General features: G+C 40.9%; 1 protein-coding gene across 7 annotated transcripts in view; it reads right to left on the bottom strand.

Annotated features, from left to right (window-relative positions):
- Positions 1 to 230: 230 nt before the first annotated feature.
- Positions 231 to 25,932, bottom strand: part of SEMA6A (semaphorin 6A) — a 115,571-nt gene continuing 89,869 nt past the window's right edge. For all 7 annotated transcript variants that reach the window (XM_062604459.1, XM_062604464.1, XM_062604463.1 and 4 more), the window contains one exon: positions 231 to 4,373. In XM_062604459.1, coding sequence (XP_062460443.1) covers positions 3,184 to 4,373 — 1,190 coding nt within the window. In that variant the 3' untranslated portion in view covers positions 231 to 3,183. The remainder of the gene's footprint in view (positions 4,374 to 25,932) is intronic.

The following is a 25,932-nucleotide window of genomic DNA, read 5'->3' as shown; positions in this document are numbered from 1 at the left end:
GCTCATAAAAAGAAAATGCAGAATATGAATAGAGGGAGAGCAAATGTGTGATTCAATTTTTAATTACCATCACCTTACTCTAAAGTCAAATTCATCTTCTTTAAGAGACAGAAAGTAACAAATTTCTTTCTCCCCATAATCTGATCTAAATGATCAGCATCACGTTTGTTTATCATTTTTAAGGAAAAGGATAAATCATTGTAGAAACAAAAGAACCAGAACAGAAGAAATAAGGTAGAACAGTCTGGTTTTATTTCCATATGTAATCAAGAGCTTTTATTTCCCCTTTTCTCTTCCTCCTCCTTTTCTTTCTTTCTTGCCTTTTTTTTGATTTTTTTTTTAAATTTTTGATTTTTTTTACAACATACATTGTGACTCAGATATTAGGGGGATGTGGAAATGAAGGGAAACTGATGACATCACAATACTTTACAACTTTACAACAAATGAGAGTCTGAATTTGTTGCATCTACCAGTGTATAGCAAGGGTGGAAAGCAAAGGCACACATAGGTTCATGAGCCCCTCGAAACAGAGGGTGGAAGGGAACTGGGCGAAGGAAAGGACAAAAGCAGAAGATCCACCAACTACAAAATACACGCTTCCAGGTCAACCCAGTAACCGGTGTGGTGTACATTGTGAAGGCGATCGCTACTCAAGCTGTTGCCATGATTATTCATCTCTATGTTTTAGGAGAACACTTTGTGGGGTAATATCAAGGGCACCTGCGTGTTTGGTGCTCCAGTGGTTTGGAGCTTGGTAAAAAGCTTGTGAGTTGGTTCTTTTTAAAAAATGACCTTGCTACCTATTGTTTTCAAAGGGTCTTCTGTTTGTTTTTATTAAAACAACAACATTAGTTTGGACACTGATCTATCTACTCCAGTCTGCATAGTTCACTAGGGGCGAACAAAACTGTTTCATAAAAGAAGCCATGGTGGAATGAAAGAACATGCAAGCACCCTTGTTACACACTTTGGTCTAGACCATCCAGACTTTATATATACCATCTATAAGCTAATGGACTTAAAATCTGTCTTTTCAATCATTCAGAAACAAAAACAAAGCCCTGAAAAACAAATGGAAGTATAAAATTTTAAAAAACAAACTGAAACAGCAACAACCACCTTACTCAAACATACTGTTCAGTAGATATATATATATATAAAAAGCTTAGAAGCGATCCCCATCATTTTTTCTACAGTATGTTGACACAGTTATTGTAACAGATTAAAAACACGTCTACATTTTTGCATAAACTGAAAGACTGGAAAGGAACTTGCACACTGGCGTGCACACACACACGCACACACCTGTGTGCACGCACACTCCCACGCTAGCTACATGCACAGTCACACAAAAGAAACAAAGGAAAAAAAAAAAACCAAAGCCATTTTTCCCCAAAGAAGTATATGCAGCATCCTTCTGGAGCAGCAGGTAGCCACAGCAGGAGCCTGCCTGCCTGTCCTCGCTCCTTTAGCCCTGCGTGCTGCAAGATGTGCGGCCAGGCTTTCTGCAGGGCTGACCCCTCTCCCCGGTGCTTGTGGACAAAGGGGAACATACCAGCAGGGAACACACCAGCCCTGTTGGACAAAGGTGTTGGTAGGTTCCTGCTGCCCGGTGAGATGATCACCACACTGACAGGCAGTAAAGGGGGAGCAGGAGGTGGAGGAAGGCGGAACCCCCAGCATGGTGCCTTGTAGGTGGTTTTGAGGGAGGACTTGGCACAGCTATAAAGTCAAATCAAAGTGGAGGATATGGTGCTAGCCTAATTTCTTAAGGGACATGGGGTTATGACAATAACCACCACATTCTTCATTCTGTGTCTTTACTCCAGTTCTTTAAAGGGCTTGGAGGAGGAAGGATCAATAAATATTTGCATTACTCAAAGGGGAAAAAGAAAGGTTTTTACATACTACAGCTCACAAGTATACACAACTGAGGGTGTAAGGCACAAATTTACATGTGGAAGAAAACAGGCTATTCACAGATATATTTCCCACGAAAAACCCGTGTGATAAGACCATAATTTATGCATGGTAACAGCCGGCATATTAATTAGTTCACACTGTTTGAGGATTTTGTTTGCCGTCTCACATGCAAGGTGAAATGAGATGGCACATCACAAGCTGGTGCCTTCACAGAATGTATTAGCTACTGACAAAGCCATGTTGATAGCAATGGTGCACAAATGTGCAGCTTTTAAAGAGTTTCTCTTGCAGTTGCTTTAGAAGTTATGAACTCGCAGTATTTGTTTGTTGCTGCCTTAGGTCAGAGGCCAAGCCAGCTAATTAGCCGAGAGACTTAAACAGATATCCCCTTATTTTTTTTTTTTTTTTTTTTTTTCCAGCTAATCAGGCAGTCCAGGCACAAAGTTCAGAATTTCAGCTCCAATTTATCTACCTCAGTGAATTTATTGGAAAAATAAAAGAGTTTTAATTACTCCAGTTAATGGGCTTCACGTTAAATAGGTATAGCTTTCAAGGTACTTCTCTGAAGAGCTGCTCTCAGGATGATATGCAGAAGTCATTTCTTTAGGAAAAAAGAAAGTTGAACAATAAATAAGAAGAGTTACTTGCGTTAACAGTCATGTGTGTTATTCGTTAAAAGAGAAGGGTAGCAGAAATCTATGACATAGTTTGCCCAACACGGCATTTAACTGCTGTAACCAAGTGGTTGTAATACTGATGGGCATCATTTCACAGTACCTGCACATAGTAAACTTCTGCCACTGTTAAGTCAGAGTTAGCTTTATCAATGGATTATTTTTTTTTCTTTTTATTTTTTGTATTTTTTAAATGTTTGTTTTTGTAATTATTTGTTTTGCTTTTCAGAGCACTCTTTCCCAGTTCAGGAATGCACCGTGCAGTTGGGGGTAGGGGGTGAAATGTCACAGTCATCTTTCACCTGTGTGCTTTTGGCTCAACGTTTCTGATGGAGGGTTACTCTTTTGAGCAAAGAACTGGTGGATTGTGGGGGCAAGTCCTGCAATTGCAAACCTTCAACCATGAGTCATATGGCTCGGGTTTAAAAAAATATTCCACTTTTCCCAGAGAGCAGAAATTCAACACATCTTCAACTTACAACAACCATCTTCTCAGAGGAGCAAGCGATAACAGTTGCAGAACAGTGGATTTTGAGGGCAACCTCTGCTTAATTGCCATCATCCCCCCTCCCCCCCACTCTGATTATGTACATGCATCATTGGACTTCATGGACGTGGAGAGTGGAGCAAAGGAAGGTTTGGGAGGTACATCTGGCTTTAGCGAGGGTGTGCGTTTCAACCCTGACCTTGTCAGCGAATTGTAGGTGGTAAGACTCGGCTGTCGAGATACAGTCACAGCCTGTGCCTGTGCAGCGTGGACCTGTATGGAGTCCACCCGTTGTGGGGCTGGTGGCGGGTTGTCACCTCGGCCGAAGCTCTGATTGCGGGAGAGGTGGGACGAGTTAGAAGAGTTAGTGTTGTTTCTTTTGAGGGTTGACGTCTGGTGGCTTCTCGTGAGTGAGTTTGTAGGGTAGCTTCTCTTGTAGTCCACGTTGTAAGCAGAAGAGTGCATCTCCAGCCGCTTGCTCAGGCCACTTTGTGACAATGAGGCGCTCGGGGGCCCGAGGGAGGCTTCCCGCTGGGGTACTTTTGGTGGCATGCTCTCTAGATTTTCCACCAGGTTAACCCCATGGCTGGGGCTTTTGCTGCTGAGATGGTCCTTGATAGTTTTGTACTCAAGGGTGGCATTCTGGTCCTCCACAGACATCTGAGCTCCATCACTCATTTTTGGCTGGTCAACGTACTCATGCTGGTAGCCTTGCTGGGCTATGGGCAGGACGACAACACTGGGAATGTGGCTAGGAGAAGCCCTGAGCGGCAGGTCAGTTGGGATCACAGGAGAAGCCATTGGGGGGATATCTTTTGTGCAGGCATTGATGAGGTTCTGGTTTCTCTCCCATTCCCTGCTGCCACGGCTAGGCTTTCTCTTCTGTTGCAGGGTTGGGGTGGACTCAGGGGTTGGCAGGGCGGCCAGGTCCAGATGGTGCTGGTCAGCTTTGATTAGCATCTTGGCAGTGTTACCTGGGGTAGCCAGCTTGCCGTTGTGCATCAGAGGCGTGAGGATAGCTTCAGGCTTTGGCTCCTTGGACTGAGCATCCCCGAAGAGGCCACTGAGCTTGGTAACACTGCTCATGGAGTCACGGCGAGAGTGGGTCAATTCCTTCTCCTTCCTCTGCACAATGGCCACATCTCTGCGGCGGTGGTCACAGATGCAGTACACAATGATGCCCGAAAAGACGGCCCCCATGACAAAAGCAAGAATAACAGCAATGGCCAACAGGGTGACTGGCACCAGCTGATCATGACCCTTCAGGTAACTCTCACGAATCACTCCTGCAATAAATAGCATACAGTGGTTAAACAAACAAAGGACAGGGAAAAGCTACTTATCATTAACTACTTTGTTCAAAGGCATGCTCTGGAAGGTTGGTTTGTGTTTTGCAAGGTGATTTTTTTACCAGCTTGCCCAAATTTGAAGGCAAACTGTACCCGCCAGCTACATCTTGTATATGCAGCCTTGGGCTTTCAGAACGGCTTTCAGATCTGGAGTTGAAGACTGAAGTTCAGCAAGGGAGAGAAAATTTACTTGCAGGGCAAGTACAATCAGTTTGAAACACTGGCTCTGGGCAACCACTCCTGACTTCAGGAGGTCAGAGCTATCATTTCTCCTACTCTGACATACTGCTTATTTCTCTCCTCCCTTCACCCAGTCTCTCCTCAGCTAATAGCATCTTATTTTTACTATGGTAAACTATTTACATTGAAAAACCTTCAAAAGGAGGAGAGGAGACAGAAGCTCTGTAAATACCAGAGAAGTGCATCCCATATTGTGTAAGGCTTCTTTCTCTGCTCATCATTCTGTTCTTTGTCATGTGTTTCAAAAGTCAGTGTCACATGCCTGAGAATCAGGAGGATGCTTAAATAACTTGGAAAGATAGAGCAGTGTTGAAATGTATTGAGACTGCTAGATGACTGTCTTTGCTATTTTCATTTTAAAACCTCTCTCTTGTTCTGAACACATGATTAGGGCAACCTCTGTGCTGGAGCCTGCGCTTTCTCATCTGAAAGCCCTTACTCTGGGGGCCTCATCTTGTCCGATGCTATGGTCAGAGACCACTGTCACACCTTACTTGGCCCTCCAAGAGCCCAGTGTCAGTGAAGGCATCTTTGGCAGAGTTTTCCTCCTTCATCTCAAGTCGCTAACTCAGCAACAATCAATACCCTGAATTTCTGAAGAAAGTTGTTTTTCTGATATAGTTGGGCACCAAGCCTGCAGCCCTAATGAAGCACAAACTTGCAGTTTGCTTTTCTTTCATTTCTGTTTTTGTTCTTCTGTGCCTAACAAGGAGCAGCCTCAACCTGACAAGGACTTGAAGAAACATCTCTTCCACCTCTTTCTCCAGACAAGGTCCAAGTGCCAGGGCATTAAAAGCTCCACATACTTGTCCTTATTACAGAAGAGGCAGCAAGACAGAAAATGTACCTCTAAGGCTCTCCTGAGACTTCGTAAAGATACAAAACTTCCATGTCATAACTTAACTTCTTCTAGAATGTCTTTTCATGTATTTGGCAGAGAAGGTATTAATGGCCCAAAATTAGAAGCAATGGAAAATTCTCCTCAGCAAACTATGCTAAGAAACCATTGAAAAGTTGCCACAATCTCACAGAAATCTTTGATATAGTATTGCTTCTATAGCATGTATTTTTCTGTGCCCATTTAATTGCAGAGTTTAGGTGGGCAAGAGATATTTCCTTAAAAGACAGGAACTTCATATGTAAAAACAAAACAGCTCTTGAAATCATAAGCCCCACTGTGTGACATCACAGCTGGTTGCTGTGGAAATTATTGTAATGTGAAAAATAATAGAAGATTATGATTTCATAAGGAGAATAAATAGCAAGAGCAGATGATCATTTACGAAAATAAGATCTGGCATTCATATAAATGTCTTAATAGTCAAAAAGTAAAGGGGGAGGAAGAAATAAATCTCAGGAAACAATACGTAATTAGAAACAATCTTCCAATTAAGTGTTTCTAAGAAAACCCTCTTTTAAAGCCCAGCAGCTTTTTAAGAGGCAGATTTTTCTACTCTTTGTCATCAGCACTTAACGAACAGCGGTTAAAGTCTAGCTCTGTAATTTAAATCCACATGCAAAATTGCTGTATTCAGACCAGAAGCACAGTCTAGTGGTTACGGCACAGTCAGCAGTAACTACATTTCACTGGAAAGGTGCTGGTCTTCTGCAGACCTTCATCTGCTGATATTTCCAGCCTAGACTATGCAGCATTTTGCGGCCAAATTTATTTACATTTCTAAAACTGTCTGTAGTCATTAACTGGAGAATCAGTTGGAAGGATAGTCAGGGAATTGCGAAGTTTTATTGAGAAATGCATTGCTGGGAGTGGAGTTAAAAAAGCTCCAACTGAAAGAGCCTGATTTCACAGACACATTCTATCCACAAACTTCTAGAGATACGCCCTTTTGAGCACTGAAGTCCAATGTTTTCTTCATGAAAAAGGCTCAAAATCCCTGCTCAGTGCCTGTGTAAGGGTGTAAACATCTACGTCAAAGCCAGCATGGGTTCAGGAAGCGAAAGTCATGCCTTACTAACTTTATACCCTTTTATGTATAGACTGGGGGACAGGAGTCCTGCAGAAAGGGATCTGGCAGTTTTGACTGCTGGTAAGCTTAATAAGAGCCAACAATGATGTTCCCTGTTGCCCAAAAGGGCCAACAGTAGAAAAATATCAGATTGTGTCCAAAGCTGGGCAATAAAGGTGTTGAAAAGACTACAGGGCATGACTCATGAGGAGCAGTTGAAGATACCCAGTTTGTTCAGCTTAGAGGAGACCTCACTGGATCTAAAACTTCCTTATGATAAGGAATGGAGGGGGAAGTGCTGATCTTCCTTTCAGGTGTCTGGTGACAGGATGCGACGGAATGGCTTATACCTTGCATCCATGCCTAACACTTCCTAATGCCTAAGTGAGGCTGTTCTACGCTCTCAGCCTTCTGCCATAGGTCGTATCTACTCTGTGAATGATAGCCTTAAGCACAAACTTGCATCGCTGCATAAAATAGCATTTATACTACCAATGGATATTGAATCATTACAACTCATAAAATTACCACACAGTTCAGACTAAGTGACTTAAGATATTGAATCATTACAACTCATGTTATAAAATTACCACACAGTTCAGACTAAGTGACCATGTATGTTCAAGAAAGCGGTAGTTGAAATGATGTTGCTCACGCTGCAGGATTTTTATCAGTAGATATTTATAATGGTCTTAAACCAGACTGATTCCAGTTAGTCCCTCTTGAGCTAAAACCTTCCTGACGGTTTAGCTAGAGTTAAAGGATATTTAGCATTAGTGGCTTTGCTCTAGGCAGGTGGATCTTCTCTGGACACAATGTCAGGTAAACAATATAATTTGATTTTATCATGGATCACATCTATGTGTCTTCAAGCAAGTAATCCAAACAACTTTAACCTAAATGAAATAAGATGAGCAAGATTTGACCCTGCATTAATGTTTATGGAATAGTTACAATTAAGTAACGAAAAAGTATGAGGAATGTTTAGCATCCTACTGTCATGACCACATGGAAGGAAATTCTCATATGAAATAGACTGATAATTACAGTCATTGTCAATCAACATCTCAAGCCTCCAGCCTCAGTAGCAACTGCCTTCCCAAACTAGGAAGAATAAACAGATGCGTGATCCTAACTATGTCCCCAAAACAAGCCAGTTTGAAAGCAATCAGATAGGACAGTGTTCGTGTCTCACTATTCAAACAAAGTGAGAAAATAAGAAGAAAAATGTAGGGCTTCCATGTTTGAAAGTCAAATAAGGTATTTGAGCTCCCAGCTTTGAGGAAATCCCTGCTATTGAAAATTCTTAAAGCTACTTTATTATCTGACATCCTTCTAAGACATTATGTATTGGGAAACTAACTGGGCTAGCTGCATAAAATGCTAAGGAACCAGACTGTAAAGTATGATTGGTATAAATATTACTGTATTATTTTTATATTTAATAATAAAACAATTATTCTAAATTGGTTAGTTTTAAAATATTATGTCTAGCACTTCCCTGTTTGCAATATGTTCTTTCCAAATGTGAAAATACATTGCTTAGTTCATTATGTGATCTGAAGTGCTCAGCCATATTCTTGACTGTATCCTGTAGTACGTGGATAATACACATATCAACATAGATAATAACCATCTATTCTTTGGAAAGGGATATTGTTGATAGAATTACTTGCATTAACATATGTGGGAGAGGTCTGGTGGTAAAAATAGTAGCAAAACTGAAAAAGCTTCAAAGACACAGATGAGATTAAATATTTGCACCTTCAAGGATCAGACCTTACATGTTGCTAATGCTGCAAACATACTGACACTTACCTATCTCCCTGAAGTCTTCTAGTTGGGTCAATCTCTGTCCCTTGCAAATCACAACTGGGCTTATGACTTCAGGATCTTCCCACATGTAATGTACCATTATTTCTGGCTATCAAAAGAGCCAAGCTAGTCCTCTGATATCCTCCACTTTTCATAGCATTCTAATTCCCATAGACAATCTGATCCTTCCTCCTCCACTAACTTTCTGTAATTTCATCCCATGTCCTTTTGTCTGCATATCCTAACATCCCCCTTCATCTTCTTAGTCAGCATGCCCTGTACTGTAACAGTCTGGAACTTGCAAAATCACCTCTTACTCATTCAATGAGAAACAAGACCCAATATGGTTTCGTATTATTCTCCTATACATAATACATTCTTTCTTCCAGCAGTCCTTGTAGGTAAGGTACACAGTGTTGGGTGCCTGGTTGTTTAAGAAAAATGTTTCCAAACCTTCAAAGCGTTTAAATTCTGAAATGAGCTAGTGCTCATGGGTAAATCACATGAGCAGAGTATCAGGCTAGCTTGTTCACTAAAAGCAGATAGGGAAAAAAACAGGAGATGCGAAATTTTATGCCAATAATACATATGATTTTTCTAAAGTTCTGGAAAATGTGGGAAGCAGACTTGCTGAATGTCTCTGGGTGAAAATAAGAGAGAAAACACTGGAAGTGATGCAATGACATAGATTTACTGTACACTAGATCTTCAAAAGCAGGAAGATGAGGCTTCTTTTCATCAATTAAAAAAAGTAAGGGTTAAGGTTGTGTCTCTGTATCTTCTAAAAAGACAAGTTAAAAAGCTAAATGTGCACAGTGAGGAAAGTATCATTGTATGGAAACGCTGATGAAGCTATTCTGGGCATGTTCTGTTCCTTCTAATGCTAACAGAAAAAAACTTCTGAGGGCAGAAATGTAATTAGGATGAATAATCACAAAGAGATACAGTTCACCGTTCTAAAGAATACATGGTATAAGCTTGACCAAATAAGAATAATGAGTATTAGTGCACCAAACTTCAATAAAGGAGAATAGATAAGGAAAGACATGGAGACTGATGCATTTACTCCTTTTCCCACTACACTTGTCAGCAAAAATCACCACTCTGGTCTATGATCAGAAATGTAATAAGGTCAGGAAGTAAGTGCTGTCCATGACAGAAAAAAGAGGTAAAAATATTTTGGTAATGTAGGTGTTTTCAAGTTGGCTAAAGGAATTCATCCCTGACTGCTTACAGAGCTAGCCAAAGCAATCTCTAGACACTGTGCAGTATCTCGGAGAACGCTTGAGGAAGTGTAAGCATCATAAGCTCTGGAAAAAGACAAGCATATTACCTGACTTTGAGATGAGCCAAAGAGAGGGCCTAACAAAAGACAGACCTGCCAGTGCACTTTTTAGAATGGGAATGACACTAGAACAAGTGACTAAACAATCAATCTTAGGAGCATCCAAAGGATAATAAAATAATTATTTAAAAAACAAAATAACTAAAAAAGCCAATGCAAATTTGCCAAGAATAAATTACATTAAACCAGACAAACTTCCTTTCTTCACAGGATAAATGGCTTACTTTTTATGGGGAAACATTAAGCATGATACCCTTTGACTTCTGTAAAGTCTTTGACTTATTTTCTCAGAAGCAAAGGAAAGGGAGCTAAAATCTGCTGAAAAGCTGTGGTTAAAAAGTACTCTTCAAAGGTCTGCCTGGAAAGAGATCTGAAATAAGGTGTCTGTCTCAGGAGAACTGCACTTAATAGGCATCTGCTGAAATGAGACGTCAACTCCAGAGGCCTGGTAGAAGAGCTGTGTCCTTTTAGCATGTATGGTATAAAAAGAAGCATCCCATGACGAAGCCTAAATCTCTTCATTGCACCTATGGTCAGGGACAGGGATAGCAGTACATCAAGATGAGCCCCACAGTCACATTCCTCTAAGTCTAGGCTCTGGCACATACTTTGCGGTGAGCACAAATTGAAATTCCAGCTTATAACCTTCACAGCTGCTTGACAAATGAGAACAAATAGCAAAAAACTTCCCAGTTTGAATAGCTTAATGTGAGGCTGTTTAAGTGATACAACACTCTGGACATTGCCTTCTCTCACAACCAAGACAGTGAGAAAGACTCAGGGCAGACAGCAATACCTGGTCCCATAACTGCAAGTTCCCGTGTGTGAATAACCTAGTTATTTGTTACCAGAAATAACATCTTCAGTCTGCTCACCACAGTTGGCTGTAGCACAAAGACAAAAGCACCTCTATCCTGAAATGATTTATGGTTGTGAGAGGTGTACCCTGGACAATGAGATGACTTCATGCCATGTGCATCAAGAATGCTCTGTGATCACTTCTGCAGGAGCTGTCGTTGTCCAGCTTTCCAAAGTTGCCTGCTACAGATGGTGAAGTAATAACCCAAAACAGTGGCACACACAAAACTGAAACATGAAGAATGGTGTTTTGGCAGGGAAGTGAGGAATAGCTGTCAGGGAATAAGGTAATATTTAAGTCTAGACCACACATAACCAGCAGTCAGGGAGTGTCACTGCTGTCTTAAACTTCCCCTCTCTGGCTAAATGAGGATGACCCCACTTCTATCTCCAACACCTAGAAAATCACTTGAGACGTGCCACAGAATAACTCATTGCTCCAGAAAGGCAGAATGATTTCTTTACTGTTATTATTTAAGGGGAAAACCTTGGAATTATTTTTGTTCTTCAGTACAAGCTTCCCTGAGGTAAGTCTCCCCTTTGCTTAGACTTGCAGGAAACCCTGGTATAGACTCATTATGAATGGAGGTTTTTATGGGCTTCAGGATATTTTTTTTAAATACCACTGAATAAGTTTCACCATGTGTCTCCAGGTGTTAGAACTGTGTTTACAGGCAGTCTCATGCTGCTAAAAGACTATCTCATCCTGGAAAATCCCTGCAGGTATTAACAAGCTTTCTTCCTCCTTTTTAACCAGCAACAGAAATAATAAAAAAACAGAAGATAAATTTAGACCAGACACCCAGATTTAAAGTTATAGTACATTCAGGAATGTCCAAAGTCTACCATGCATTTCTCAGTTCATATTTCATGTCTTTCTTGAAGGAATGGTTTCAAGGTTTAACACAATCCAAACACATTATAATCCCAATGATTCGATGTTTGCCACTGTATCAGAACTGTTTTGTTGAAAACAGTAAGCAAACTTTTTCTTTCTGGCTGCAAAGACTTGTTCTGCTGACTCAGTGCAATTCTACCCAATACTCATTTTTCTGGACTCGGTGTCACCAGCTAGAAAAAAACAGCTTAGACATTTATAGTTAAACCTGCTGGCAAATGCTTTTTTCTCCCACCCCTCGCAGTAAAGCTGTATTGTTGCTTTGTAAAGGTCTGCAACTGTAAGTTTTGCATGATTGTGCTGAGGAGAGCAATCCATCTTGCTCCAGATTCCACTCTACAGCTCTCAAAGCCAGTTACCCAAGCTAGCAGTCTGAGATATCCAGCAAACAAAAAGTGGATGCATGCACTGGGAGAGAAGAACGAATCTGTTAAAGAGAAAATCTTCAGCTACAAGAGGCCTGAGGATCATTGAAGGTATGAGGAGAAATTGTGCTTCAAAACTATGAAAAGAAAATCAATATATAATGTGTCTGAAGTAACATATAACAAAGCCTTGAAAAAGATCTAAGCAATCAGATCAGCCATAGTGGCCTCTGTCAGGGTTTTCTGGACCTCAATCAGAGCAGTTTCAGAAGCAGTCCCTCTAGGATAGGTTCATTTACTGATCTCTAAGGGTAGTTTTATTTCTTCTTTCAATTGGTCAAAATTATATCACTTCTCTCCACTTCTGATGACTGACAACATGACTCTTTACAGAAAAAAGATGGCTGTAACTTAGTAAAAGAAGGCCATGTCCATATCAGATAATCAGCGAATCTTGAAGTAACATTTTCAGAACAGAATTCAATTACCTGTTTTTAGTTTGATTATGAATATGCAATCCAATTTTTCTGCATGTGACAACTGCCATACAAAACAACACTACTACGCCCATACCTGTGAATTTTAAGAAATTAGAAACAAGCAGTTCTTTTTTTTAAAGGGATTATAAATGGAAATTACAAGATCTGAACCAGGAAATTCATGCTTAGACGATTTCCATTCTCACTGAAACAAAGGGGTGGGAGACTTGAAGAAGACTGGAATAGCAAACTCTTAGAGCTTTTTAAATTGTGTCACTTCTAGGCAATATCTCTAAATTAATAAACCAGTTTATTAATTTTGCAGGTACTGGAGAAGGTTTGAGATACATGACCTCCTGGATCTATAATATAATGATGAAAGTCATTAGAGTCCTGAAGGTAGCCCAGTTGCATTTGTCCCAGTGGCTAGGCTCAAGTTCTTGCACTAGAAAGTGCTTGACAACCTTTCTCCAACTGGCAAGTGGTACACAGTGGCTGATCATTTTGAACTTTCCTGATTTCAGCACTTTCCTTCACCTCTCACCCTCTCCCAGTGAGCAATGATAATTTTAGATGCCTCTGTGTGATATGGAATAATCACACATAGCAGATCCTTTGAAAGAGTAAAACACAGGCATTCACAGTAGTTAAAAAAAGATGTATAAAATCCAAATGTCAAGGAAAATTAATTCTTTTGTAGCCTGCTTCAGTGAGGCAAACTTTATGCTGCTTTGCATCTTAAAACACAAGTTCCCTTTAAAGTCTGCTGTGTTTCCTCTAATGACGTAAAAAAAGTTCAGCGCACATTCTGGGATCTTTCTACTATGCCTCGGATGAGCTTAAACATATCCAGCTGCTCTTTATTAGTTTACTTCAGGGGATCTTTCACAGCTGGCTTAAGCCAGATTTACATATGTTTGGCTGAATATGCATGAATTCAGGACTCCAGAGAAGTTGTTGTAGCCTGTAAAGTGAATCTCTCATCTTCACAGTTCCCATTTCACTGCATGGAGCTCCTCTGATGGCGCAGAACAAATGCTTTTTTTTTTTTCCCCTGCTGTGGGCATTATGTATTCTGGGCAGCCCAGTGCCTTTCTGGAAGCAGTTTTTATGAACAGTGTCAAGGAAAGAGAAGCTGTCACTGAGAAATCTGTGGCTTTCCCCCTCCTTTTTTACAGCCTGTTCTGAACTATGGCCTTTCTGCACAACAGGGAAAAGTGAAGTTCACTGAATGTCAACATAAGCAGCTCTGCTTAGCAGACTGAAGCTCAAAGCAGCCTTATGGAAGAACTGGGGTTAAATTTCAAACACTGCATATGACCTAAAAGCAAAAATTTTTTCCTCATCAGCTCTGATCTTCTCAAAAGACACAAAAATGGAAATACTGGTTTTGAGCTACTAATGCGACTGAACACATCACAGCTGAACTAACAAAGGAGCCATCCATTAAACATCCAAGGCTTTTAAAGAATAAGACTGTACCCTATATATCCTATTTACTGAGCTCCCTGGAAATTACTGTTAAACTGCTGAACAGCTACATGATCAAGCTAACAATGTTTACTCATACACATAACTATAATGCTTAGGAACAGTCCTTCTGCCCACAGCTGGGTTGCTGCTGCTCATTAGGAATATGGCTGGACTCCACAGAAGGTCTCTTACACAGAAGAAGGATGAAACCTCTTCTGTGATTAAAACGCCAGCACTGTATATTTTGTGACAGAAAGCAAACACTGGATTAACTCTTCATTTCTCTGACACTCATGAACACTGCAGGTGTAGTCAAAAGACCTGCTCCCTGTGATCAGTAAAGTCAAGACTGCTGCTTCTAGAAGCATTTGCAGGGCTGGTGCTGTAGATAAAAAATAGCTTATACATGCCTGCTGTTAGGTTTATCATTTCCCTCTGTATTGCAGTCTCACAGCCTCATCTGCCTTTGAATACACTAAGTAACTGAGGAACTGCGATAAGTTTGAAACACTGGCCATAACAATCAGCAAGACTAATTTTACCACTAGTTCTTTTTTTGGTATCTCTCTACTCTTCCAATATAAATATCAAAGCCTTCTTTCCTCTCAATTACATTAATTCGAATCCACAGCATCTCCAGTGAAGCAAGCACAGTTACTCCAGCCACATCCTGAGTTAAAAGACAGCATTTCCCTGATGGACTTCTTGTCCTGGTGCTGCTATCATCTCTCTCACTTCATTTTCTGCATCTCCAGTGGTGGCTTCTTTCATGCATTTTTCCTTTCTGTTGAATTTGTAGTTCTCTGCATTTTTTAAACTATTTTTTTTTAACCACCTGCCCATCTTGCAGGCACTTTGATGCCGTAACTTCATTGATGTGTCCTGTCTGTGTATCTTTTTTTTGTGTACTCAGTGCTTACTACAGCCTGTCTGCTTCCCTGAACAAGATGACTGTAGACAAGAGGGAATGGCTTAAGCTGAAAGAGGGGAGATTTAGACTAGATATAAGGAAGAAGTTCTTCCCTGTGAGGGTGCTGAGGCCCTGGCACAGGTTGCCCAGAGAAGCTGTGGCTGCCCCATCCCTGGCAGTGTTCAAGACCAAGTTGGGTGGGACTTGGAGCAACCTGGTCTAGTGGGAGGTGTCCCTGCCCGTGGCAGGGGTTTGGAACTGGATGAGCTTTAAGGTCCCTTCCATTCCTAACCATCCTATGATTAATCTCAGAGGACACATTTTAGCAAGCTGTGGCCAGTAGCACTCTAACCACAGAGCACTGTGGGCAAACGTGTCTTCTCCAACATACATTCTAAGCCCATCCAGATATCCTTGACTGTCCAGTGGCAGGCCAGGCAGACATACCTGTCTGTATTTGCTTTACCACACACCTCACAAAGAGCAGTGTTTCTGCAATACCACTCCCCAGTCTTTCCCTCAGTTCTGGTACTGGATCGAAATCTCCATTTCCTAGATTTACGGTAATGTTTGTTCAGTTTCTGCTCATGCTCTTCCTTTAAGCCAGTATTTTCCACTGCTGCATTCAAACCAGGCAACTTACACAGCTAGTTAATCAACATGAAGGTAGGTGCTATAACAAGGCTTTTTCATATCTGCAGACTAGCTCTCAAGATATGTTTATGGATCTGCAAATATACAAACTTCCATGTGAGCGGTTAAAGCCTCATTTTATTTCCTAGCATTCTGGACCCTAACAAATTTTATCACAGTCTCTTTTCTCTCAGTGATATGTATTTACTCTCCCTCCCCCTTTCTAAACACAGTGTAGCTGAGACCAAACCTTTCAGGGAAGCACAGCTTATGTTATCAAATTGTCTTGCCATGAGCAAATAGAGATAAACTGTATTGTCTTTCCAGGTCTTGATGCTGCGTATAGGAAAGTAGCTGCTGATTTCATATTCGTAATTCAGTTCCATGAGTGAGAACTGCACACTTCGATCTACAAATCCCCCTGGGTATGGGAAATTAATAGGTCTTACTGTATGAGTGCCTGAGGGTAGCTTGGCCATAGCTTGTCCATATTTAGACAGACATATGAAGTGCTGCAGGACTGTAAGACCTCTTTAAAACACTGAATAGAGACTAGTGTATTTTGTAGAGATAAAGCTGCAAAAAATAAAAAAACGGTGCTCTTTATGTTCTTCATTATGAGCCACGATTGCCCAAATCTCTGGGCAGGCTCTGTGGTGAATGCAAGAGGTTCAGTGGGGAGATCATGCAGGAGAAGGGACAGAGGGCACTCTTGCTCTGTGCCCTCCTTTAAGAGCCTTTGACTGGGACTCACTCAGCAACAAATACACATGGAGAATTGTTGAACTGTTTGGTGGAAGCTGGTGGCAGGAATGAAATTTCTCCAGTGGTGATCACTGGCTCAAGCTACTAAAACATGCACCACATGACAAGATCACTTCTGTTGGCTTCTTTAAAAACAAGCACTGCTCGATGTTTACTCAGTATTATGGATTCTGCCTCACTCACCCTGCTCGCCTGCAAACAGGAACTCAGTAAGAATTTCTCACTTGAAGAATAAGGATACACCTGGAAAATACATGCTTCTCAACAGACTTTTGGAACTATTTTAATGCAGGCTTCAGTGTGCGACTCTTCAGCAGGTGTTTCTGTGCATTCTTAAATTACCTGTGCTGGTAGTGTTTGTGTTTAGTAACCGCAGATCTTTCAGGCTCTCCAAAAAACTGTTTCTTTCTACAGGAACATGATAGTGAATAACAGTAGCTTTGTAGTGCTTTAAAAATGTGCATGCTTCTCTCCCCAGCTCTTTTTTTTTAACAGCTGTTCTTTTATTTTCTATCATAATTGTGGGTAAGATGGGATGGAACATGCACAAGATGGCATATTATTGACAGCACGCAGCTGGTGTTATTTTCCAATTAAAAAAATCCTTGTTGGGCATATGAAAGAACTGTCTAGTTTATGCCCAGTTTTGACAATGCTATCAAGCTGTACCTTCATCTGAGATTTTATTTCACAAAAGATAGCAATCTTTGGTTGCTGGTGGGAGAACTACAGTTTTATATCCAGGGCTAACCACTATGGTAGATGTGGGAGGTTGGAACTGGTCTGGAGGCTATCGCTAGGACTCACTATTTCAGAGTATTACAGATATTCTTCCCACCCAGTGCAAAGCTGGTGATGAATGTACTGTTTGCCATTTCCAAATTTTTGCTGTATTGTACAGTTGTGCCAGAAATGCCTCTTAATTATTCTTGAGCAACTTCTCTATAAATTGCCCTAAGCTCTTCTAATGCCAGTGGAGCTGTTAAAATCTACTTCAGCAGGGACTGTGACTTACTCTGATCTGCTGGGGCAGAGACAGCTGTCAGACCATCAGCTGGTCGTTAAAGTGCTTATCAGTCACAGCTCTGATGCTCAGTGTACACTGTGCTGCTGTGTATTTAGTTGCCTAATTGTGACAAGTCTCTTCTGGATATGAGGGACAGATTTTTCAAAAGCTTACAGCTTGGCCAATAAAACTCATTTTTTCCCTTATGGGGATGTCAGAATGCACATTTTTGATGTAAAGGTAAATATGCACTATCTGCTTCAAAACTTCTCAATAAAATGCCCTTAAGAATCTTTTCATAACATGAGAATAACAACATATTTTTCCCAACCCTTTTTCTCAGCTACTGGCACAAAAATCTTAGAACACACAATTAAAATAATCTAGCAAAAGTCACAGCAAAAGTACCTGGATACCAGAGATTATAGTCTCACTAAATGACTGTCAAAGAGCTCGAAGCAGCACATGCCTAAACACCTGACTAAAGTAAGGATATTCACAGGAACAACTAGTTTCCAAACACAATGACATTGGTCATCTGTATTTAATGTTCAATAAAATTAACATGGCAAAATCTACATTATGCCCTCTCCAGGTTCTTCTTTTAATTAACTTCATGCTGTTAATAAGTAAGCACCAGCCCATCCTGACATAAAGAACTGAGCTTGCCTTGTTTTTACAGTCTTAAAGAAAATCAAGAAAAAGGGAAAGAGTCAGACAGTGTCCTTCCTACATACTAAATGGGATGTTGACCCCATTCACTAAAAGGTTACCTGTATGAGAAGAATGTAGGTGGTATTTTGAGCAGAGGAATGTAGTTAAACAGTTCACAGTCCACAGATCATATTAAAAGTGCTCTGAACCAGGACTGTTTAGGTTGTTGTAAAACTACTACAGGACATCTTACCTATTAATTAATACAGTTATTGAAACTAGGAACATCCTGTATGAGATAAATTAATTATTCAAGTATCTTTAACAGCATATTGACACTTTAATTGCATACTGGCAGTAACACCAAAAGGTGCTGTAAGTGTCTTTCAGCTAGTATATTGTCTGCTCTCAAATCCCTTCAAATTTTGAAGCAATTTCAGACATTTCTTATTTAAAGGGCTAGGTTGCCCTCCCAATTCAGCATCTTTGCATGGCACAACATCTCACTATACTCAATATAAATGGCACAAAAATCAAACTGAGTGTTACTTAACATCCTGTCCACCAATTATGCTTTGCTATTTTCAGATAGAGTAGTGACCCTGTAGGGCCAGCACACCCTACAGCAAATTCCCAGCTCTTGATAAATAAGTCAGTGCCACAAGGGTCAAATAAGAGCATGAGGCAGTCTGTGCTGTCCTCACCGGGTGACTGCAGATGAATGCAGCTGGGGTTCTAGTCCATCACACAACAGCTCTAATGCCCTGAACCTTGAGCAGCTGCCTTGACAAATTAGACATGGCCTTTTTTATTGAGAAAGCAGATCAAGGTCCCAGGGCAATGATAGCTTTTCCCTGTTTTAGTAAGACAAGCTTCTATTGCTCATTGCAGCCTGGAATTGATAGCCTGACTTTAAATCTACGCAGACAGACAGTTACAAGTCAAGGATACCTGCCGTTTCCTGTAGCCACGTTTACATCTTATGAGCTCTATTTTAAACTTCACCCTTCTTTTATTTGTAGGATCCAGTAACTTGGGAGCAGAAAAGGTCTGCTGATAGTTTTCCTAACCAGGGGTTGCACATTGACACAGCCTCTTCTATTACCAATGATGTCTTTTTTCAGCTACTAAGTAGAAAATGGCTCTTGGTTCCAAATTCACTATTCATGTTTTCACTTTTGATAGTTAAACCTGAAATCTGTACTGTCAGTGAAATGTAGAAATATTCTGATTTCTAAAAATTTTAAGATAGTGCCAGTGCTGAAGTATACGCATTTCTTCATCTGTGGCACTGGCAGTTGGTGTGTTTTGGAATATACTCTTTCCATTACTTTGATTTCCCTATACTTGTCTATGTTTTGCAGTGAAATCTGTTCCTATCCTTATACTTTCAGAAGGTTACTGTAAAAAAAACATGGTTAAGTTAGCTTGGGCTTTTTTTTACGTAAGGTTTGAAAGGAAGACTTAGTCACAGAAAAGATGCACTAAATCACGCCCTGTATTCTTTTACAATCCCCATGTTTGATTAAAATTGCCTTAAGAATTTGGTCCTGCCTGGAGACTTAGCTTCTGTAATTTTTTCTGCCTTATCTTCTCTCTGTCTCTTTGCTCTTATTCTCATAGAAACTCAGAAAAACACAATGAAAGCGAGTTTGAAGAAAGTCTATTGTCAGAAAAATCCTTCCAGCACTCTTTCATCAATTTTATATACAATATCCATTTTATTAATTTGCATCTAGTTTTCACTGCCACTGTTTGAACTTGAGGATGCATTCTGAGATGATCAGCTGTCTCTAGCCCTGGAAGTAGACAGCTCGTACATGCAAGACAGAACAGAGGAAGGACCAGTGTCATTCCTCTGGACAAGTCTTGTGTGCTCCCTTAATCCTGACTGCACAGCCCTCTGGTGCATGTCATGGGATACCAGGAACTCCAGCATGGTGGGGTCATTCATCTGGCATGTTTGCTAATAATTAGCCTCTTATGGTGACACTGGTATCTGGCCATTAAAAACTCTGCTGAGAAATTTGGTCCCATTTAACTGATAACATGGCTTTCTGGTATTTATCTGATACAGAGCTAAAGTGGTGCTCCACAACATGTATGCCGTGATTAGTCTCTGAGACATTCAGTTCCTGGACAAGTTGCTCATTAGAGCCATTCCAGACAAATATATGGTTGATTGGTTGTTTTTTTTAAAAAGGATTTTTTTTTTTAGTATTTCACCCTAGCAGCTAGTATATGTGACAAATACCTCTGCAAAACAGGGATGTCTACATTAAGCTGATGCTAATTTACCTAAGAACATTATTGAAAAAAAATAATCTATAGGGCTTTGTTTGACAGACTCATCCAGCCAACCTCTGTTAAAATCCTAATGGGAAAAGTAGGTTTTAATCTACATGTGAGTCTAGGATATCAGAGAGGGACTCTTCATCAGGGACTGCAGCAATAGGACAAGGGGCAGTGTGTTCAAACTTAAACAAGGGAAGTTCAGGTTAGATATAAGGAAGAGGTTCATGACTGTGAGGGTGGTGAGGCACTGGAACAGGTTCCCCAAAGAAGTGGTAAATGCTCCATTACTGGCAGTATTCAAGGCCAGGCTGGAAAGAGCCTTGAGTGACATGGTGTAGAGTGAAGGGTTCCTGCCCATGGCAGGAGAGTTGGAACTTGATGATCTTAAGGTCCTTTCCAACCCAAACCATTCTGTCATTCTATGATCTCGTCTTGTGTAGGTGAAATTCCTTTGTGAAAAACTACAGCTTCAAGTAATCACACCTCATGCTTCATTTCTCAGTCACATGCTTACAGAATCATAAACAGAATAAGGGCAAATCCCCCACTCCCTTTCCCACAGCACTCTTCTATTAGACTGTGGGCAAGAGACATCTTTGCAAATGCACTTCCTGGTGTAAAATTCAGCCCTCCCAAGCTGAACACCAGTTGTTTATGCAAAAAAAGACTCCAAAGCTTTGCTTTGACACAGGTTTTTTTCACTTATTTCATGCCTACTTGTAAAGTATCTTGTTAAATCAGCACTTACCACTTTTTATCATAACTTCACCTGAAATTTCATATAAATCTGTCTCACTGCAGCAAAATCTGCCTGAACATTTGCAGTCTCTCCAGAGATAAGCATTGGCAGCGCTTGGCAAATCTTCCAAGTAGCAATACTCACAGTAAAATTTAGTTAACAGAGGCTTGTGTACAATATGAAACATCTTCTGGAGTCAGGTTTTGAAATGAACATCCTTTGGGCTCTCCAAGAGCACAGCCCTCCCCAATATTACTACTTATGTCTAATTCTGTACTGTAGGGCTGCAATTATTATTAATAACAATATAGATTCTACAATCTGTAATAGGTGCTATCAGACTCTTGTATCTACAGGAGCATTCTTGACAACCAAATACATGAGCAACTCAACTCTGTATCCACCACATCCAGATTCTAATCAGCTTTTTAATTTTGTTACATAGATGTTGACAAAAGGATTGTTAAGGAAAGGAGGTACCGCCTCATAATCTTCACTTAATGAGTGTTGAGACAACTAAGAATACAAACATTAAGCCTGCTAACAGCAATGCTACACTTTGGTCTTTCAGTGCCCAGCTCAGCCATGTGCACCTGAATGCTCTAGAGAAGAAAGTGTAACAGAACCACAAAAGTGAATTTACAACCAATTTATCAAAACTGTGATTAAAAGGTGGGCTCTGGGCATTCAGGGAGCAAGTGAGAAAACTGAACAGTAGGCTGCATTTGTGCTAATGAACCCTGGACTTGAAAAGCATGAGGCATTTCTCAAGGAAGCCTGGCAAGGACAGGAGGCAGCAGAGAAGGGCAGCAGGGTAATGAGGGGCAAGGCCAGCTGCTCCTGAAGAAAATCACTTTGTTTTCTTCCTGCAGGCCTTTTGACAAGTGGTACATGTCTAATCCCCCCTTCGTTAGTATTTTGACTACAGAGAGACACAGCGCTATGGCACTACTGGGGTGTAGAGGGTAAAGCCTTGGAGCGCTCCACAGAAGGAGCTTCATGACTGCGGAGGGAGGGAGACCAAGTACAATGGCAGCAGGGGGGAAGGTTAGACAGCAAGGAAAACTGTTTCAACAAAGGTGAGAAACACACAATTAAATTAACACTAACACACAGCAAGAAAGCAAACAAAATGTAAACATACTCTAGAACTTTTGTTGTTGTTGTTGTTTTTTTCTTACTTTTTTTTTTCTGGGGAGGAAAGAGGAAGAGAAGAGGAAAGAGGGGTGCAGTTTGCCCAATCAGAGCCAATATTTTTGTTGTTGTTCTGCAATATAAGGGCAGATTCCTTAATGACTAAAATGAAAATGCCAGTGGGATGGCAACCCATAGTTCCCACTATATGGATTGCACTACACATTTTCATCTTGGCAAGAAATGTGATGTAGATCAGAAACAACAATCCCAGAGTATATTTAGCTACTAAAGCTGTGGCACACAAATGTCACATTCCCATGAGTCAACCCTTTTAAAGAACCCCCTCTTCACGCCCCCACAGATATTCCCCAAGATGCCTGCACTGAATTAAAAGTGAAGCATATGGATGGATGTGACATCATCAAAGCACCCATGCTACAGAAAAGAAAGCAGCAAGTGGATTCTGTATAATTAGTACAGATCTGTAAGATTCTGTTTGAGAGCACAGAAAAAGAAAGAAAACACTGTCCAAAGGATTAGACACAACCAAAGAAGAACAACACAAAGTACCTTGCAAAACAAAGAGAAAATGTTAAAAAAAAGTATTTTTTTCTTTGTGAATGTGTGAAAGTAAAAAAAATCACAGCAAAAGTGAAAACAAAATCTTTATAAAAGGATAGTATGCATAACATTTTCTGATCTATTTTTGTGCAAGAACTCTTTCCGTTGCCCTTTTAAAACAACAAAAAAACAGTAATTTTGGAGCCAGCTGGCTCTGACTGGGCAAGGCAAGGAGTAGCAACACACAAGTGGATGGTAATGATAAACAACCATGCGGTCACCTCTGCCGCCATTGTTTTGATTCCGTGTAGACTGCTTCCAGCTTTGTTAATATTCACAATTAGGCACCAAAGAATGCATGATATTTAAATGACCCTGTCAAGTGCTAATAAGGCCCTTTGGTAACCATCACTCCCTGGGGAGGGAACTATTGAATGTAAGCTTCATCAGTCAGTGAGCTGAAGTGAAAATGATTAGAATCCAACAGCTATACATTTATTAATATTTTCAATGCACACTTTTCTGAAAGCTTCTATTGGCATACAAGATGCTTTTAAGAGCTAGCTTTCCATCTATTAAGCATTGCTTCACGAAAGATTTGTGAAGTAGGGACCCACACATAACAAATGTGCCATTAAAATGCATGCATCTCTGCATTCCTCTGGGTACATAAAGGGCCAGATCTTTCACTGTCTGTGTTTCTGATGTCACTCCCCTGTCTCCCTTTTCTTTTCCTTTTCTCCCTTTCCTCCCCCCCTCCCCTCCCTTCCCTTTCCCTTTCCCTTTCCCTTTCCCTTTCCCTTTCCCTTTCCCTTTCCTTTTTTCCTTCCCGTCCCTTCCTTTCCTTTCCTTTTTCCTTTCCTTTTTCCTTTCCTTTTTCCTTTCCTTTTTCCTTTCCTTTTTCCCTTCCCTTCCCTTCCCTTCCCTTCCCTTCCCTTCCCTTCCCTTCCCCTTTCTTTAAATCTGCTTAATGAGATCCCCTCCTCTCAGGGTAGAGGAAAGAAGATATCACTTACTTTCAAAAGAGGGAACAACAGACTTTCTAAGAAATGTCCTCTCACCTCAAGCATTTTTGGATACCAGGTGTTACTATCAGACTGGACAGAAAAATAAAATAGCTGTATTTTTCTGGCTGTCAGCATTATCACTGATTTATTGCTGAGAAGAAAAGGGACTGCTAGGTAAATCACATGCCATCTTTAGAAGGGCATGCAGGTTTATCTGCCTTCCCTCCTCTATATATCTGATACCCCAGAATCACTTTTTCTAAAGAGCCCTTCTACTGCTGGAGAGGAAAGTATAAGGAATTAAAAAAATGAGGACAATATCTCAAACTGACCTTAAGTAGGAATATTAAGTAGGAATATGAATCTGAGCTTTCACCTTCAGCACTCTCAGTCACTTGCACCCTAAGTTATGAGTTTGAATTTGAGTTTGGCAGCTGTCTGAAGATTTTCCTTTGCTGAGTCCCAGCAGCTCACCCGCCTGCAGGGTGTAGAGAGGTTCTGTGTTTAACCCACATGTAAGCCTGTCGGGTTCTAGAAATTCACCTTTTTTGCTTTAGATTTACTTTTAATCCCCCCAGATGTCTACAGGATCAAGCTCTGACAAAAATTGTTCAAACAGGGGCCACTTCTAAAACCTAGCTGAAGGAAGAAAAGCAAATGGCAGTTTTCCTCTTTTTTTTATAGGAAAAGATAATTGCTGAGAGGTAGGAGACAAATCTGCATCCTCTGCCTGAGGGAATTCAAATTTTCATATTCCATTTCCTGTCAATCAAGCCTAAAAGCCAAGGCTACTAGATTAATGTTTGCTATGGCATCTTCAGAAATTTTACTGCATCTCCTGCCTAATTTGACTGGCCGCCTCAGCTGGAAGAGAGCTTCACACTCTGTCTCTGCTGGGCCAGACAGGTGATGCCCATTGCCTTCATGAGTAGGAACCAAGAAGGTTCTTCGAGGTCAACCCTAGGGAATTCAGTGAGAAATCCAGGATGTCCCAGGACTGTGGGAGGCACTGTGTATCTGGAGCTGTTGTGAATAGCAGGCACTGAGTTCACAGTCTGGGTTCAAACTGCTGCCAGCTGTTCATGCAGCTCTGTTGGAAACTGTTCTGTGATGTTAACAGGCTCATCACTCCCTGCTCAAAGTCTCCATGGTCAATGCAGAGAATTCAAGATTCACTGGGTCAGATGGAAGGAAAGGAATGAGAGTTAGTAACCTACTAGCCTGGGCAGACAAGGCAGAGCAGCAGGTCTGGCATGCCAGTAGCTTCTCTAGGAACAGCTGATGCTTTTGTCTAATGAGTTTTTCATGTAAAATGCATGAACAATAGAGACCAGAATCCACATTTCAATTAATATTTTAAGTGTTTTACATCAAGTATTCATAGCAGAAAGGACTGAAGCTCATGTATGTTCTTGCCCCTGGTGACTGCCCTAACCACTCAGCAAGTGAGTTTTGCTCATTCCCATCCTTCTTCAGGCCCACTGAGTACTTAATTAGTCCATACAGAGTGAAATATCTTCAACAGGGAAAGAGATTGAAATAAACTACCTAAGAACACCCTGGAGAAGAGTAACAAGGACTCAGATCTCTCTAGGCAGTGGAGCTACTTGAACCTAAGTCCCCTATTTACAAAGGAACTATTTTAACTTCTTTTGAGACACAGATTAAAAGCAGATGGGATAACTATGGAGGGCCAAGATGGAATGAGGAGGAAACACCATCCTCACACAGGAGAAAAACTTCTTCTTCTCTAAGCAAATCCAAGTGGCAAGTTTTGGCAATTCTCTGCCTAATTCTGTGTATGTATAGCAAAGGTGATTGGAGGCCAGAGGACAGGGCTGTCACTTGTACTAGACCCAAGGGTTCTTCAGCACAGGGTTGAACAGTGTGAAGTGACACCTAATTCCAACCTTTTGATACTTTAAAAATGCAACACAGAATCTCTCTCCACCAGCAGCTACCTCAGCTAATGACGACCTCAGCCCCTGCTCTCAAAGGTATTTGATGCTCAAGTCTCACAGCCAGCAGGACTTAGGGCTAGTGTCTGGGACTACTGTCAGTTTTACTTCAATGGTTAAACTAGAGCAGACTTTCAGTATCTCTTATATGTTATTGAGAGGTGGAAGTGATGTAAAATCAGCCAAGATCTGCTGTGCTGCCCTGGGGATTCAGACAAAAAGGCAGTATAAAAATGGACCCTTAAGATCAATGGGAAGCTGTAGATCTTCCTCTGCCAGAGAACAGGGCAGATCAAGTTTAAAGAGAGCTAAATCCCCACTGTTTCCCTCTTTCCTGTACACATGCAAAACACACTCTGCAAAGGCATACACTTCTGTTTGTTTTGTGTGG

Source organism: Pezoporus occidentalis, unplaced genomic scaffold (genome assembly GCF_034315485.1).
Source record: "Pezoporus occidentalis ecotype Australia unplaced genomic scaffold, CSIRO_AGI_Poc_V1 ctg86, whole genome shotgun sequence".
Classification (NCBI taxonomy): domain Eukaryota; kingdom Metazoa; phylum Chordata; class Aves; order Psittaciformes; family Psittacidae; genus Pezoporus; species Pezoporus occidentalis.
The sequence above is the reverse complement of the archived record's forward strand: the minus strand, read 5'-3'. Positions and strand labels throughout refer to the sequence as shown.